At 41.5% G+C, this 17251-nt stretch overlaps 1 protein-coding gene across 2 annotated transcripts in view; it reads right to left on the reverse strand.

Moving 5' to 3' along the window:
* Positions 1-408: 408 nt before the first annotated feature.
* Positions 409-17251, reverse strand: part of usp10 (ubiquitin specific peptidase 10) — a 34606-nt gene continuing 17763 nt past the window's right edge. For both annotated transcript variants that reach the window (XM_042061039.1, XM_042061038.1), the window contains 10 exons: positions 16105-16196; positions 15882-15991; positions 15528-15586; positions 15167-15270; positions 11510-11609; positions 6769-6952; positions 5616-5781; positions 4051-4195; positions 3025-3090; positions 409-1059 (listed from right to left, as the gene is read on the reverse strand). In XM_042061039.1, the coding sequence (XP_041916973.1) occupies positions 872-1059; positions 3025-3090; positions 4051-4195; positions 5616-5781; positions 6769-6952; positions 11510-11609; positions 15167-15270; positions 15528-15586; positions 15882-15991; positions 16105-16196 (1214 nt within the window). In that variant the 3' untranslated portion in view covers positions 409-871. The remainder of the gene's footprint in view (positions 1060-3024; positions 3091-4050; positions 4196-5615; positions 5782-6768; positions 6953-11509; positions 11610-15166; positions 15271-15527; positions 15587-15881; positions 15992-16104; positions 16197-17251) is intronic.

Below are 17251 nucleotides of genomic sequence, written 5' to 3' on the forward strand. Positions count from 1 at the left end.
CTGGTGCAGGGCCATTTATACTCTGGTCAGAAATTTGTCAACAGGATCATGTTTCTTTTTAAACCGCTGCAAAAAAACAAACAAATGAAAAAATTGAAAAAAAGAATTTCGGCCAACAACTCCCCACGCTAAAAGGCAAAAACACTTTGATTTTTCTATGCTGTTTATCTTAAAAAATAATAAAGCAAAGAAAGAAAAAAAAGCACAGAAAAGAAAAAATATCAACTTCTTTCCAGCAGTCCATCAGCTACAGCCTCACCAGATAAAGAGTTCTTACTGTGAGTGAATCCACTGTGCCCAGACCGAGTGAGGCTGAGGTCTAAAGAGTCTTGGGTCCATACAGTCCAACACACCTCCCATCCCCCCAACCCTCCCACCCCCCCACCAAAGCAGCCCCCCCGCCCCATAGTCCCCCCACGTCCCCGCAGCGGTGCACCGTGGACCCCTTGGGGCCATCCATACGGCCCATGGTAAACCATCTCTGGAAAGTGTTCCCACACTGCTTTTTGTTTTTTTAGAAATGTCTTTTTCACTTCCAAAAAAATATTAAAGGAAAAAGGTGCCGCTGGTAAAAAGCTGGCTCTCAGGACGAGCAGGGGAGGTCGAGGGGGGAGGGGAAAATCTTGCAAGATAAGAAGTTGGGCAGTGTTCCTGTTGAAACAAATGTGAATGTGTTTGTTAACATCTGTATGTGTGTGGCGTGTGTGCTAGAGTGTATGTGCGTGCGTGTGTGTGCGTGTCTGTGTGTATGTGTGTCTACGTACATACGCATGTCAAACGTACATACGTGTGGTTTTGAAAGTGTGCGAGTTCATGTAGATTTGTTTCTGTTGAGGTGTACTGAGGTGTGTTTTGTGTGCGTGTGTGATTTCTACAGCAGGTCAACGCGACGGTAGTACAGCAGGTAGGCAGTGCGCTCCGCAGTCTGCTTCACCACCTGGTACTGGTTGATGACTTTCACCGCCTGGTCATCGATGCGCAGCCAGCCGTTCAGACCGATGTGGAAGACATCCGTAGTGTAGTGGCCACCTGTAGCACTGTTCCCGTGGTGATACACAACTGCAGAGAGCAAGAGATGAATATGTTGGTGGGGTGACCCATCCTATTATTCATCACAGCAGTTTACTCTACTAGGTGGGTACAGACTAAAAATTATCAAAAAGTGAGTGCGCTAGTTTTAAACAAAAAGCCTTACAAGAGCATATTTGCCTGTTTAACAGCTGACTACATTGGTAACTGATACATTTTGTCAATATATCACAAACCTACAAGGCAGTTGTGTCATCAGGGAACATAGATTTGCTTAATTGAATTTCACTGTACCATATGCCATGAATTTGAACAAGGATATAAAAACTAGTTGCTCACATGCTTAAAAACTTTAAAAATGTATAATCATGTACCTGTGACAAAGACGAGCAAACACTTCCTCGTCAAAATTAAAAACCAATAATAAATGGTGGACATACATAGTCATATGCAGCATACTAACTCTAGCATCATAATATGTCCTTGTACAAATCATAACCACATCCATGTGTATTCCATATGCGGAAACTATAGCCATGTTTGTTTGACGTCAATTCATCAACATAGGATTAAATCCAAGAAAAAACACTGTGCATGCAAATGTAAACAAACCCATGTAGTTCGTTCTGACGTAGTGGATGGTATTCACCTTGAACACATGTTCTTAATATAAAGGACTACCCTGGAGCTCTGATGCATCTGGATATCTCCTCTAAATAATCCCTTGGGACATTCGTCCACAGTGAGTTTTCCTACTTTCTGGCCATTGCTCATTACATTGTATAAAACACACAACTTGCATCAGCATCCTAATGTAAGGAACGGTCTAAATCGGGCATTAAAGTGAAACCAGTGTAGAGGGGTGCTGATGGTGGTACACTGCTCCAGGATATGCATGGATAGTGTTTTGACTAGGTCAACACAGGAATGAGATTGCATCTTTTGGCAAGTAAACACAGCAAGCGGGGCTTACCCGGGTTCCCCTGATTGCACAAGGCAAAAGAGAGCAGGCTCAAGACTTCCAGAAAGGTTAGAGCTGCGAGTTTGAATACTTTTCACTAAGCTTTCCATTGCATTTCCCAAAAGATCACTGGGAGATGGGGAGGTCTTCAGGAATATGTAAGCACTGTTGTAACAACAGTTGCTAGGGGGTTAAGGTAAAGGCAAAGATTTATATTCCGTCTTATTCCAAATTGGTAAACCGTCTTTGGTAAAGATCCAAACAAAGAATGGAAGCTCTGTGGATAAAATGACACTAAGAAGCTGCACTGAAGTCCCACTGCCCCCCTCTCTTAGGAACAAGGTAGTCTGTGCTGCTGGGACACACCTGCGAAGCCTGAAAGTGAGCAGGCCGTCGTGCCAGAGGAGGCTTCCACTCCATTCCAACTATGCTGGGATCTTAATCAGTGGACGCCTCACAGTAATTTATTGCGTTTCAAAACCCTTCAGGGATCATATGGATTTTTTTGTTGTTGTTTGTCTTAAACACATGCACACAAAAAAACACTATGTTCCAACAATTTGTCCTTGTTACGAGTACAAAATCCACAAATGAAAATGATGACATACCAGTACCAAGTACCAGTCCAAGTATGCCACTGAAAGAAATACTAGAGAGAATCCTTCCAGCTACCATCGATACATCAACCTGACCTAGATTCAGATACCTCAGTAGCTCCAGAGATGTCAGAGAAGCTAAGCAAGGCTTGGAATGCAATCTGGCACTGAAAACCAGCAGGCTTGCTGATATGCGGTGGACAGACTTGTAGAAAAATTGTAGACTATTTATGGCAGTACAAATTTTGAATAGCATACACTTTCTGCCAAAGCAACAAGGTTTCATTCCCTTTCATTAATGCTTGCACAATGAGGTTCTTTTAAAGCCCAGGTAACCATATACAGCCTGCCAACTCCTCATGCTGATATGCAGATATATCACATTATAATAACCCCACACACTTTCTGCCTGTAAACAAATAAAATAAGACTACCCACCTGCAAAGAGCCTGTAGGTTCTTTGGCCTTTGAAGATTTTGCCCCGCACCCCTGGAGACAGAAGATCTGAAAGAGGAGTATTCACAGAAGAGCATGTTGAGCACACAAACAAAACATTGACGCAGTGTAACTCAATTATTACGCCTTTGGATTTGGGTTTTGGTTGGGTGTCTAAGCACTTATTTTTAGGAACAATGTTGGGGTGAAAACATTGGCTTTTGGAAACAGTCATCCAGATTGCACCCACGTTGCAGACGGGTGAGATGGCAGGCGGGACTCATCCACCACTTACTGGACTAACATGTAGCCTACTTTTAACAGCAGGAAACCAAACAGGCTGGATCCAATTTCTGGGGAGGAGGAGGAGGAGGGGGAGGAGGCCAATGGCTCACCCCCCTCAAACTTAGCTGGGTATTTTTGGGCAACATTCTATCTTGTGGGAGCTTGGGTTTCATCCAGATAGAACGCAGGGAGAAAATAATTGCCAGAGCGCTCATAGGGACTCATTCTCAGGCCTGTTTCGGTTCTGGTAGAGTGACCCACTTGGCAGTGAGCATGAAGTGTGGAGGTGTAGGAAGATGGGCTGTATGCGGGATTACGGCATGTCTAAATATTAGCTATGCCGCAGGTGGCTGGCCAGCCTCCATCAGTTGGCGAGTGTGTGTACTGTAAACAGTGGGTTTTCTGCAGGTAAACAGACACTTTTTGGGATGCTACTTCATAAGGTTACAATTCTACATTTGTTAACACTGCAGAGTCTGCTATGGTATGGTATGGTATGGTATGGTGTGGTATGGTATAGTATGGTGTGACTAGACACAGTAGCCTATGATGGGCTGAGGATGCAGGGATAGCTAGTAACCTCATGAATAAAAACAAAGTGAAGAACCAAACAGTTCTAACAATCATGGTTCTTGGACATAATTCTTACTGCATTCTGATGGTCGTTTCCTATTTAATACATCAACGTGTACACAACGATTGATTGAGTAAACTGATGTATGAACCAGTCAAGGAAAGACATACCTTTACTGATTTCCAGATCTACAGGGTAGTCAATATTCTTGATCAGCTTTTGACATCCACCAGTCTTCTCAAACACAAATCTCTTGAGGTGAAGGACTAGAACAGGGGGCAGCTCCTCCAAGGTAACTCTCCGGCTGATCTCAATCTAATTCAGGAGAAAGAACAGAAGTAAAACAAAGGGTCATTAACCAACATACTCAAACCCACATCAGAGGGAACCATATAAGTTGGGTACCACCCACTCATTCAGGGACAAAACAGCACGCCCTGAACCAGCAGAGGGGCACATCTAAGAGCAGGACCCAATTTCCAAACCGCTGAAGTTGTTAACAAATCAGAGGGAACATAAATCCAGACGGTGTAACAATTAGTCGTCACAAATCTGCATCATCAGCAAGTCGTGTAACAAAAGACACTTGCTGTCTTGCAAAAACAAAAGACCTCAGAAGAGAAAGAAAGGAAACAAACAATGGAAGAGTGGGGAAAAAAAATAGGCAGAGAGGTCTATTGTGCCAGCTGGTGGACAGATGTGGGCCCTTCATCGGTATTCTCCGAACACGAGGTTATGGCACGACGGCAAGAGCCTTTACTACGTCCTGACTAGGAAACATCAGGGCTGTGGAGCTCTGTGGCCAAAAGAGGACATGTAGCATAAACAGTTTCTTTGTGTCCTGAACTGTGCAGTCTTTGGAGGGTTTATGTGTGTGGGTCTGTATTGGGAAAAGGGGGACAATAGATTAGATTCATTTCAACCCAAACAAAAAGTCTTCGTCCAAACAAAACGACAGCCACTCCAAAGGAGGCAAATTCAGCTCAGGGTAAGATGGAGGAAAGATCAGGGAGACACTGCACAAACATTGGCACTGTCTAAACAGATGCTGACAAACACAGTGGGGCTGCGGTTTTCTTTTGGCATTGTGCAATTTCAAGACATCCAGCTTTATGAACAGACAAGATGACCTCCAACATTAACTATAGCAAGTGAACGTATGACCAAAGGTGTAGACTGATATGATATCCATCATGTCTCAGGTCTAAACGGTTTCTACTCGGAACATAAATATCTTCATATTTCCACCCTAAAGTCTGTCTGCAATTCTGCACTGGTGTTCTCTTGCCGTTTAGTCTACATGGACATGAAATGATTATACAACTGATGGCTGAACTGGGTGTGGTAGGGGCTGAAGTATTCATATGTACTGCTTAGGTCTGCAAGTATATTACATACAGAGGACAAACATATTTCTTACATTTGTGGTGGTTGAAATCCATTAGTAAGAGTTGTATTGCATTATTTTTTAGTAAGAGTTGTATTGCATTAATTTTTCTATTATTCCTAGTTTTATAGTGAGTGAGAATTGAATTTTGCCAACTTTAGTCACTTCAGTGCATAAACTTTCTCAGTGTGCATAGTTCACTGCTCTGATGTGCTTGGTTTCTATTTGAAAACTAGCCTGTGGCCATTGAGTTCTAACACTGGTTCAAGCCAAGCATATTACAAATAAACACCAGGCTTCAATGGTCCACATTGTACTCTGCATCAGTTGTGGAACTGAGGTTCCTACCTCCTGCTTGGTTTTAGTGGTGTAGCCCTGAACAGACTCGCGTGCCACGAGCGTCTCCAAGGCTTCCTGGACGGTGCGGATCTTCTCTGATTGGATGTCCAGCTGCAGAGTAAAGAAGGGCTGGAGGGTGGCCGACTCCTTGGAGCTCTGCTGGTACACCACCGACCTACACACAGGACACACACGCGAAAAGGGTGTTACACTCATTGGTGGAACAGGTCACGCCATGTTTTCTGTTACCAAACAACTTTGTTATGGACTGACCTTGTTATTTTTCTCTCCAAAATGACACACACAAATGGAAGTTTGGCAGACATTCATTAGGAAAAGACATGCCCAATAAGGCCACAACTGTCATCAGCTTCCAAAAACAAAAAAGGGCAGCATGATTTCTATAGAATATGAAATTTTCCACATCTCTCCTGGAATCTGAGAATTAATAGGGCAACATGATTAAGCCTAATTGTGGAGACAGAAAGAAATATCATCTGATCCAATACCTCTAATCTCACTGGGCAGAATACCAGATTCTGATTATAGGCCAGCCCCTCCTCTCTAAATTGAAAGACGTGTAGAGATATTTCAGTAATGGTAGTAGTTGTACTTGAACCCTACGTCAGAGTAGACAAACAGAACCATGTACTGTTGGCCACAGCATTTTTTTGGGAGACGAAGGGCCTTCCACAGAGCGTGATGATGAGTCTACTGGCTCTCATCTGGTGGCTGGCGGCAGACCAGTTTATAATGCTTGAACCGCAGAGGTTTCAGCAAGGAGCTGGGCTGGGCTGGGTGCTAGAGGCCAGCGTTAGCAGTGGATGGCACCACTCTCTACCAAACACTCTCCCGGCTCCCACGCGCCTACCAAAAACACTGAAGGCCTGGCCAACAAAAAGAAGGACATGGGCGCCGTTGGTGCCGTGGTTCTCCAGCCGACTCAAAGAAAAATAAGCAGAAAATAAGGTGCTGCTGCTCTTACGCCAACAAAGCGCTTCATGGTTTTTTTCTTTTCTTTTTGCATTACTGCGGAGGATGAATGACTTGCATAGCACACCGTCTCCTCCCACTTTCCACGAACTAGCCACACTGGTTGGTGAGAGCCATACTGTGGTGGCTTGGAAGTTGGCATGGTGTGGCGTTGCCGTTGGCCCCTAACCTGATGTGGCCTCCGAATATGTCTGTGATGGGGGTGCGGATGAAGTCTGTCTGGCGGGTGATGGAGGTCTTGTTCCTGGGGCCCACTTGCTCCCACTCGTCATCGCTGCCCTCCTCTTCTTCCTTCTCAGCAGAATCGTCCGCCATTCCTGGCTGGGAGTCGGGGCCATTCGGTGTTGATACTTCTGTTCAGGTACAGAGACAAAACATGTCTAAAAATACACACTTTTAAAAAAGATTCACTTATGGGCTTTTGATAGAGTGGAGAGTAGACAAGAAATTAGTGGGAAATAGATGGGGTGTGGGATAGAGAAATGACCTCAGGCCAGACTTGAGCCTGGGTCCTCATGGACACTGGACCACAGCTTCCACATAACACCCCACCCCACAACATTATTATTTGTTAACAAGTAGTACAACCCCTGGTAAAAAATTATGGAATCACCAGTCTTGGAGGATGTTCATTCAGCCGTTTTTTTTTCTTTTTCTTTTTTTTTCTCTAAAAAATAAATCACAGATGTGCCTCAAAACTATTTTTATTTAACAGATGGACATTCTGGCTTTTAAATAAAAAAAATTAAAAAATCGTTAAAGACCATTTATTTTTCAGATCATGTAGAGGAAATAAAATATGGAATCACTTAATCCTGAGGAGACCATTATCGAATCACAAATCTAAAACAATCATAATTAGTACTTTGTTGTACCTCCTCTGGCTTTTATGATGGCTTGAATTCTCTGAGGCATAGATTTAACTAATATAGAACAGTATTCTTCATCAATCAGTTTACAACTTTGTCGAATAGCAGTTGACATATCAGCTTTTAGGGCTGTCACTTTACGTTCGAAAATCGATTGCACAATCGATTGGACCAAACAACACAAGTTTCGAAAACTAAAATAGGGAATCGATTTTAACCAAATATAAAATAATTCCGAAGTGCAGAAAGCATTGAGAACGCTAAAAAGAAAATTACCACCAATTTTACGCACCGGGAACAGCTGTTTCAATCAGCTGCTATGCTGCTCGTGTTTTGCCAAAAAATGGAGGACAACGCGATCAACCTGTGCGACATGTAGAGAGACGAGTGATGGGCCCTAATAACTTGAGGAGTTCGATGTGGAAGTACTTCGGATTTTTGGTATATCAAACTATGGAGAAGAACAAAGCGGTAGGCTACGCAAACTGTGCAATCGAGTTCTACGTAGGCGAAATTTGTTCTAATCGTAAACACAGACACAGCTAGGTTGAAGCCTGCAGTCATGTCACTGATGTAATGGCAGTCCACTCGGCTTACTGGTTTTCGAGAATGTTGCACTTCTGTTTGTCATTGTGCACGAAACTTCACGCCAATAAATCAGAAATATTGCTGGCTTGCGTCTACAAGCGCCCTCTTTACGTTGGTCCTGCAGTTGTTTGTGGATTGGCCTATATTTGGCGTTGAAAATGGAAACGTCTTTAGACATAAAAAATCGATTTTACAATCGATTCAATGAACACTTATGTCTCAAAAATCGAACAGGATTTTTTCACAAAAGTGACAGCCCTATCAGCTTTACAGGATGGTGTCTGTCATGAGCCATTTTCTTCAGTTTCCACCATAAATTTTCAATGGGATTGAGATCCAGATTGCTGGCCATATCATTGACTTGATGTCATTCCAAAAGTTCTTTGCTCTATGGCAAGATATATTATCATCCTGGAAAATTGACCTACTCATCACCAAAACTCCTTTCGATTGATGGAATGACAAGTGTCAAAATGTCAATGTACACTTGTGCATTTACTATAGAGGTAACAACATATGCCCTGGTACTTTACCTGATATGCAATGAAATGTATGGTGGAAACTAATAGAAAATGGTGCATGACAAGGCGATGCAACAAAGTACACATTTTTTAGATTTGTGATTCCATCATTTTTTCCTGTACATGATCTGAAATAGAATGCCTTTAATTACTAGTTTTGTACTAATTTTAAGCTATGTTTCACAAAGCCCGAATGTTCATCTGTTACATAAAAATTCTTTTGAGGCACATCTGTGATTTGTCTTTTTTCTAAAAAATAAAACAGCAGAATTTTAGTAGGGAAATTTAAAGGGATTGTAGTAACTATGGGAAACATTTAACCTTCACCTAATTGCCCAAAACGGCCCCAATAATCATCTGGAATATTCAGTTTGACGCTCAACTAAGGCTATCAGTTAAACATTGTCAGTTAAATGTGACCCAATTCCGATTTTTTTGCTTACATGTGTCACAATTTCGATGTGCACCGTTAGCGTGTAAACAGGATAATCGGATAAATGCAGACTGCCGTCTAAACGGGCAGATTAGATATTCCTTGTCATTTTCAACTTGTACATTGTTGAAAATGCCCACAATATTCTACGTTTTTGCAGTTACAGTTTCATGTGCATGCACGACTGGCAGAATGGTGTAATTAAAATGAAAACATACATGGAAAAGTTGCAATAAAGACTGTAGTCTCTCCACTTTCTTTTTCAACTTAAAATTAAACCGATAGCCTATTTTGCAGACATCAAGATACTTCGTAAACAAAGTAAACAACTAGCCACTGAAACACCCCAATGCAAGCATATTTAATGCATTTGCTGTGCCGTCTGTTTGCTTTCATCTCAGTGACCAAAATTCCTCTGGTGCGCTTTTTGTCTTTTTGTCGCGAATTGTCTCAAGTGTTCTACAAACAGTGAAAACACAGATATCTGATATGGGCCATTCTGAAACGTAAATGTAAAGAGGCAATCCAAAAAAACAGATATAGACAGAAAACCAGAACTGTGCCTCAAGGCCTGCCGGTGTAAATGCAGCCTAAATATCTAGTATTCCACAAAGTTGGATTAGTGACGAGTCAGAGTTACTAAGTCAGAGTAAGTGGTAACCCTCCTAATAGAAGTCATATAGCTTTGCTTTTAAAAGCCATAGGACTGATCAAGGTGACTGATATTCATCTATAGCAGATGCTTTCATCTAAAGTGACATGGACTTATGACGGTGGGTTCGGGAATTGCCAACTGTTATGGCCTATGCAGTAGGGCTGGGCGATATGAAAACTGTATCACGATATAAGTATTTCATATCAGTCGATATCGATAATTATTGATTTTTTAAAAAATCTATTTCAGGTAAGGACCAGAAAAAAAAAAAAAAGTTTTATTTCAAACTTAACCTTCCTCTGATTTTTATCACCTCAGTTATCAATGAAAGCAAACAGGGAAAAGAAATAGCAACCCAATCATGAAAAACATTTAAATAAATAAATGTGCACATAAGTCTGAATGAAAAGCAGCACTGGTTTAAGCCTGGAAATATTGTAAACAAAGTAGCTTAATTTGCTAGTTTGTCATAGTCTACTGGTTAGACTGTTCAGTTTCCCCACGTGTGTTTAAGTTTCAAATGAATACTTTTTCTCCTTGGGACAGGCCCGTTTGAGTCTTGGAAAATACTTTTCCATTTGCATCGGGATTGAGATAATTAGAACTTAGCAGTCAATTTGAATGCAACAGTTTTGAACAAATTCTTGCAGCGTGCAAATGATGCGAACCGGATTTAATAACAATTTAGCCAGTCGTCTTGCACGATTGTGAACGTTTGGATTACATGTGCATGAGGAGGGATGCGCCTGTTGAGAGGGGGGGAGAGAGAGAGAGAGAGAGAGAGAGAGAGAGAGAGAGAGAGAGAGAGGGGGGAGAGAGAGAGAGAGAGAGAGAGAGAGAGAGAGAAAGAAAGAAAGAAAGAAAGAAAGAAAGAGAGAGAGAGCGAGGGGGAGAGAGAGAGAGAGGGAGAGAGAGAGAGAGAGAGAGAAAGAAAGAAAGAAAGAAAGAAAGAGAGAGAGAGCGAGAGAGAGAGAGCGAGAGAGAGCGAGAGAGAGAGAGAGGAGTGTGCACGGGGCAAGGACTCATTGTGAGTCTGTATTGAGGTAGGCCTACTTCTATCGTCTACTCTGGTAGAGTTGCACATACCAGCTACAATGCAAGATATATTAGCCTATTTAATTATGGACAACGTAAGGCGGGAGGTGTGTGTTGCTTTTAATTATCGAATGTTCTATCGAACGTATGTTTTATTGATATCGATTACATGTCTATTGCGATACATATCGCTATCGTTTTATCACCCAGCCCTACTATGCAGACAATTTTTGTCTTCCACAATGGTCTTTTACGATTGACCATGTCAGACTAGGCGATCATAGAAACATAAATTCTGGCTGCGTATTGGTCGGAAGATTGGCCACGTTACAAGATCATGTAGCCTATTGTAGTCTACTCGTGGCATGTCGTCAAACTGTCAGTGTCAATACGGGAGTTGTAGGAGATTCCCAAAAAATTCTAACATGCTAGACCTTTGGTCGTGTAGTCGTGGAATGTCGCAGACAATAAATCACGGGTCATTGAATATGTCACATTACAAGACACGTTCCTCGTTCGTCATCGTTTCCGACCTTTCATAAATCGGTCACGATACTGGAAATTTGTTAGCTACGACAAAATCGTGGCAAAATCGGGCTGAAATCGTGTAATCTGCATAGGCCATTAGGTGGCAATGCTACCACTGCTCCACCACACCAGTCTATTAGGAGGTTTACCACCTTCGAGTCAACTTCACCAGGCTCATCACAAATTCCCATTATGGATCAACCCCCAGGGCTACATTTCTTGCCCACTAAGAACACAGACAGCACACGCATGTTGATTGCCACAAATCTGTGATTGCTTACTCTCTTCTTGTGGAGAGATGAGCTTTTTCAGCGCCAGCATTTCCTCGTGCAGGCCGTTCAGGGTGAAGCCCAGGTACTCCTCTGCATCCTCCTGACGCCCCTGGGGGGTAGAAAGAGAGATTATTCTTGATAGTTTCCAATTTGTTGTGCTATTATACACATCATATTGCTTTGGCAATATTATAACTTTACAGTCACACCAATAAAGCTGATTGAATTTGAAATTTGAATTTGAATTGAATTGAGGCAATGGCCAGCTAATTAGCACCACACACACACACACAATTGACTCAGCGTACTAATAGAGTCAGCAGGTAGAGGCAGGCAGTCTGGTGAGCAGGGCTGACGAACACTATATTACAACACTAATGACTAGTGCAAGACTCACTCTCAAAGCCAGGTAACAAGTCAAGGCAGGCAGATACGCAGGCCTCAAAGGTTTCCTAATCACGGTCCGGCAGCCCTACTACGTTGTTCGCTCATTAAAAAAAAATTTCACTCAGAATGCAGAGGACACCTGATATCGATCTCTGCTTTGTGGTTTTCTCAGCTTGCTAAGCTGAACGTGTGTGCGAATTCCCTCAGGTAGCACAGGACATTTAGGTAGAACACAGTGTCCTCTCTCCTTAGATAATGCTCCAAATAAACCCAAATAAATAAAGAGAAGCAGTATAGTAGGGGGGCTTGTGGGATTCACATGTTAATTTTTGGAGAGTATTATATCTTTGTTCTACGGGTTCTTAAGAGTAAAAGAAAACATGTCTCCATTTTTTTTGAAGGTTTTGAAGAACCCTAATCAAAGGTCAAATTCAGAAAAGGTCAAATTTGGTGTTGTCATTAAACCTCACATTGCTGGTATTATAGCATAGGGTTTGGTGCCAAAAAGCAAATATATTCTACAAGGTAGTGTGCAAAAGTGGGCCACATAAAACAATACAACATTATAAAACATTTTTAGGCTGATTGACCTCTTTAACAAGAAATTGTGCCTTAAATTCTCGAAATTGTCCGCTTAAAAAAATAATCCTACTCAATATCAATACTATCAATTCATGCCTATTAGTGTGCTTGAGTGTAGGCCTAGCCTGCTCTGTCAGTTCTTGTCTACACCCATTCAGAGCACAAAGTGCAGAGATCTCTGTTAAATCAAGTTTAATAGACTTTTACATAGTACCAGCTGAAGTCTGTAAGAAAAGAAAAGAAAGGTTAAAGGATCAGATAGACAAACAGACAGGTGTGTGTGCGCGTGTGTGTGTTAGAGAGAGAAAGAAAGAGACACTACCAGCATGGACGGATAATGAACTTTCAGGCCCCTGGGCCCAGATGTGTTAAGGGCCCCCCACTAATTGTTGCGGGGGACATTTTTTAAATTTATTTGATGTGATTTCCTGTATTCTGGAGCATTTTGGGGATGGCCAATACTTTAATTCAATCAGATCTATAGCCTATGTGTTGATATAATGTGTTGATATTGAGGCAATGATTCCATGCCATGGCTTGGGCCCCTGACTCCTTGGGCCCCTGGGCTTGGGCTCGGTAGGCCCATGCAGTAATCCATCCCTGACTACCAGTGACAGTTGGCTGATGATAGCTGGCAGTGATAGAATTTAGAATATCGAATAACCTGAAGCACATAGTGCTCTGTTCTTCATGGTTGGTGATATTAGTGACCTTCTAGCCTTCTACATTTGAGCAAGCACATTTTCATAGTTCATGGTGGCACAGTCTAGTTAGGTTATATTCTGAGGTGTGTCTTTCTGTTAGTCAGGTGATGGCACACATATTCTAAAAGAAACAGATTTTGGGCTATGTATCCAGTGGCAGATATGTGTGGACTGGTTAATGACCCATCACTAGAAACATATGCCAAATTTCTTGTTTTTGTCCATGAGAGAGTATAGAGATGGTGATCCCAGATCAGCCAACAATTACAACGTTACAGTGTAGTTATTTTACAACAGAACAAAGCAGTTTGGCACAGGAACTGCTACAAATCCACCTGTAACAGTGAGCATCTGCAGCATGCTAAGATTCGCTACTAGAAATCATGTGAAGCAGGCAGGACTCAGTGTCTTCAGAAAAGACCACCATCTTCTGAACCTGCAGAAACACCTGCAACTGCATCAAGTCCATCTAGAGGGACTTTGTACACTTATTTATGCTGGCAGCAGCTGCTGCTGAACAAGTGCTTCTTCTGTCAGAAGCAGACAAAAGAACGTCTTCATGAGGTGTCCTCTTTCAATGCAGGCAACCAACCAAGAACTATAAGTAATATTTTGAAGTCAATGACTTTTAACAGGTAGCCAGTGCAAAGATGCTAGGATGGGGGAAATATATTTTTTGTGTGTGTGAGCAGCTGCATTTTGAATAAACTGTAAGCTCTTTAGACAGGTATTATTACAGCCAGCATAATAGCATCGCAATAGCATTGCAATAGTCTATCCTTGATGACAAATTACAAATACATTAATTTCTCGGCATCTGGTAAGGAGAAGGACTTCCTTATCTTTGAAATGTTCCTTAAATGGTCAAATTAAGTTTTGGTGATCTGTTTTATGTGATTACTTGGTGCTAGGTCCTGGTCACTTATAACTCTAACCAGGCTTTTAACACTTGTGGATGAGGTCAGTGGAAGATCACTATATGTAGCCTGTGATGTGGATAGGATATCCCTCATCTTTTTAGAACCTAAAACCATGACTTCTGTTTTATCTGAGTTCAAAAGCAGGAAATTATTTGTCATCCATGTCTTTATATCTCTTATACATGTGTCAAGTTTGGCTAACTGGGTTAATTCATCAGGTTTTATGGAGAGGTATAGTTATGCATCATCTGCTAAACAACAGGGGCCCCAGTACTGAGCCTTGAGGCACTCCATATTTTACCATAATCTGGGTAGATGGTTTATTATGGACCTGTACAAATTGTTGACGGTTAGGAAGGTATGATCTAAACCAAGCGAGTCTTTGATGCCTATCAAATTTTCAAGCCTAAGTCATGGCCTATGGTGTCAAAGGCAGCGCTGAGGTCCAGGAGGACCAGTATCGATACAAGGCTAGGTTTTTTGAGGGAGGGTTTAATAACAATGTCTTAAACGACTGCAGTACATGCCCTGATAGAATTATTTAATCTAGAGCAAAACATTATCCAGGAAGGGGAGACCAGTCTTAAGAAGGTGAGTACAAATAGGGTTTAGTAGACTAGTTGTACATTTTGATGAGGAAATTGTGGAGGTGAGATCTAATATGTTGTGTTTATGTAAATTAATTAAATGTTGTTTGAGGTCTCATCTGTGATTCAGTGATTTTGCTATCTTTCACAATGGAGTATGTGTATTTGGGGAAACTGATTGGTTATTGATCTTATCTCTAATTGTTTGACATACAATCATAATGCTGACATACAATCATACTGTTGAAAATAAGAAAATAACTGTTTTGTGAACTTTATTCAACATAGCCAGTGATTTAGGCAATATTTATGGTGTTAATTATAGTGAAATATACATTTTCACAAAAATAATTTTTCTCCATGTTCAATGACCTCTAAAGACAGTCCAACCACTCTCCAAAAATTAACATTTCAATCCCACTGAAACCCCATAGGCCCCCTGACTAGTACACAAATATCTTGATGAGGGAGGCATAAAGCTCTTACCTTCTCCGAGAGGCTCGATTTGATGAGTGTGAGGAGTCTGTAAATATAAGTTGGCTCGAAAGGTACACCTGGCCGAATGTCTTTCATGACTTTGTCTCCAGCAGCTAGAGGGGAAAGGTAAATGTTCATGTGAATATCGTTATCCTTGCTTAACAGACATATATCCAACACAACTTACGGCAGAGAATAACATATTACAAAATAAATATTATAAATAAATATTACAGTAAAATTAAAAAGTAACAGTTATTGTACAATCATATAAACTGTAAACTCAAGATAAGCTTTTAAACGCTTCTTGAATAATCTTAAACAACCAACACAGGCCACTTGAAAATGTTCTGCAGGAGCAGTTCTTTACCTTGCAGTTTGGCCTTGGAGGGTACAGGCATGTTACTGAATTCATTCACCAGCCGAACACTAGAGAAGGAGGAAGAGGACACAATGGAACAACACAAATGACCTTGTCAATGCAAAATCACACACTGGAAAAACAGCCTTGCTCATTACTGAGTACAATTCACTGGCCCCACTTGAGACTGATCATTTCTGACAACTGACAGAGAGTCTGATTGTATGAAAATCTGCTCTTCCAGAGCTGGCTTTACATTTCCACTCTCATCAACGGGACATGCAGTGATGTAGTGTTTCCCCTGACTCAGACGTAAATTAATCTAATCCACATTAACATTTTAGACACACAGCTGAAACTCACAAGTTATCCATCATGGGTGTTGATGTGCATGGTCTCTGGGTTTCACTGAACAGGGGGATAGATTTCATCAGATGATACATTGGGGGACATGCAATCAGGGCCTGCAAGGTCTTAGGGCACAGGTTAAGGAGGCATTGCTGTGAACTTCTCGGGAGACAATATACAAGGAAAGCAGTGCACAATCACCAAGCACAAGGTGAGGCGAATGTCAGAAAAAGGATACAGCATTGATATAGCACCAGTTGCCCTTGTTGATCAGTCCTCTGGGTTGCAAAGACACTGGTTTGTGTATCAATTTCACATTCTCAATAAGTTCTGGGGATGCAAGAAGCGAGTAGTTACATGTTGGTGAGCGATCACCACAACTTAGTTGCTACAATATTACAAAAAAGTTAGGCCCTCATTTGGAAAATTCCATTATTTACATTAGGCCACTAATCCAATTCTTCAGCTAACAAATCAAAACATCAATCAATCAAGGTGTCAACAGATGGAAATCAGCAAAATAACACCTACTATAACATGTTTCTTGGTATGCATTACAAGGAGTCAAATACACTGCAGGAATTGGTACAAGAAAACATTTAACACTTCATGAACACATTACACAAGTTAGAGTTTTTGTGGTCTGTGGCTGCATCAAAGTTCAGAGACTGTAATTAAAAAGCAGGTAGAATCTTGCATCACCACTGATATCTACGTATATGCCATAAGTAGAATGGGACTTTAAACCAATATGACGTCATAGGCACGTCGAGGTGACTGAGCGGTCACGTTATGAAACAAAAATACAGACGCGCAGGTGGCTTCCACACACACACACACACAAAGCTATTACTGCAGAAGTCAGAAATTCTCATTTAACTCAGGAGTGTCAAGAGTACAATGAATTTGACGGCATTTAAAGGAACCATATGTAAGAAATGCATCTCAATTAATCATAAAATGGCCCTGATATGTTACTAGACACTAGACATAGACAAGAAATCATGTTCATTTCAAATACTTATATCACTGACAACAGTAATCCGGCCAGGATATTGTCATTTAAAAAGTGAAGTTGCAGCTCTCAACTGATGTTGATGTTGTGTTTTGTCATGTCATGTTTTGGCCTGATGCGCCACCTTCCACCTATCTACTAATCGCAAAGTCAGTAGTGTTTCGGTATCCGGGTTGGCAACCTCAAGTCAGGGGGGAGGGGAAGAGGATACACCTCTCTACAGTAATTTGAAAGTGATTGCAGTACCAGTTTTGACCACAATCTTACATATGGTTCCTTTAAATCATTGGGAGCCACCTGCTGTACTTTACACTGTGTGCCTACAAGGACAAGCAGAGGGCAAGCATGTCTGGACAGATGATGAATAGTG

This window comes from Alosa sapidissima, chromosome 14 (assembly GCF_018492685.1).
Source record: "Alosa sapidissima isolate fAloSap1 chromosome 14, fAloSap1.pri, whole genome shotgun sequence".
Lineage (NCBI taxonomy): Eukaryota > Metazoa > Chordata > Actinopteri > Clupeiformes > Clupeidae > Alosa > Alosa sapidissima.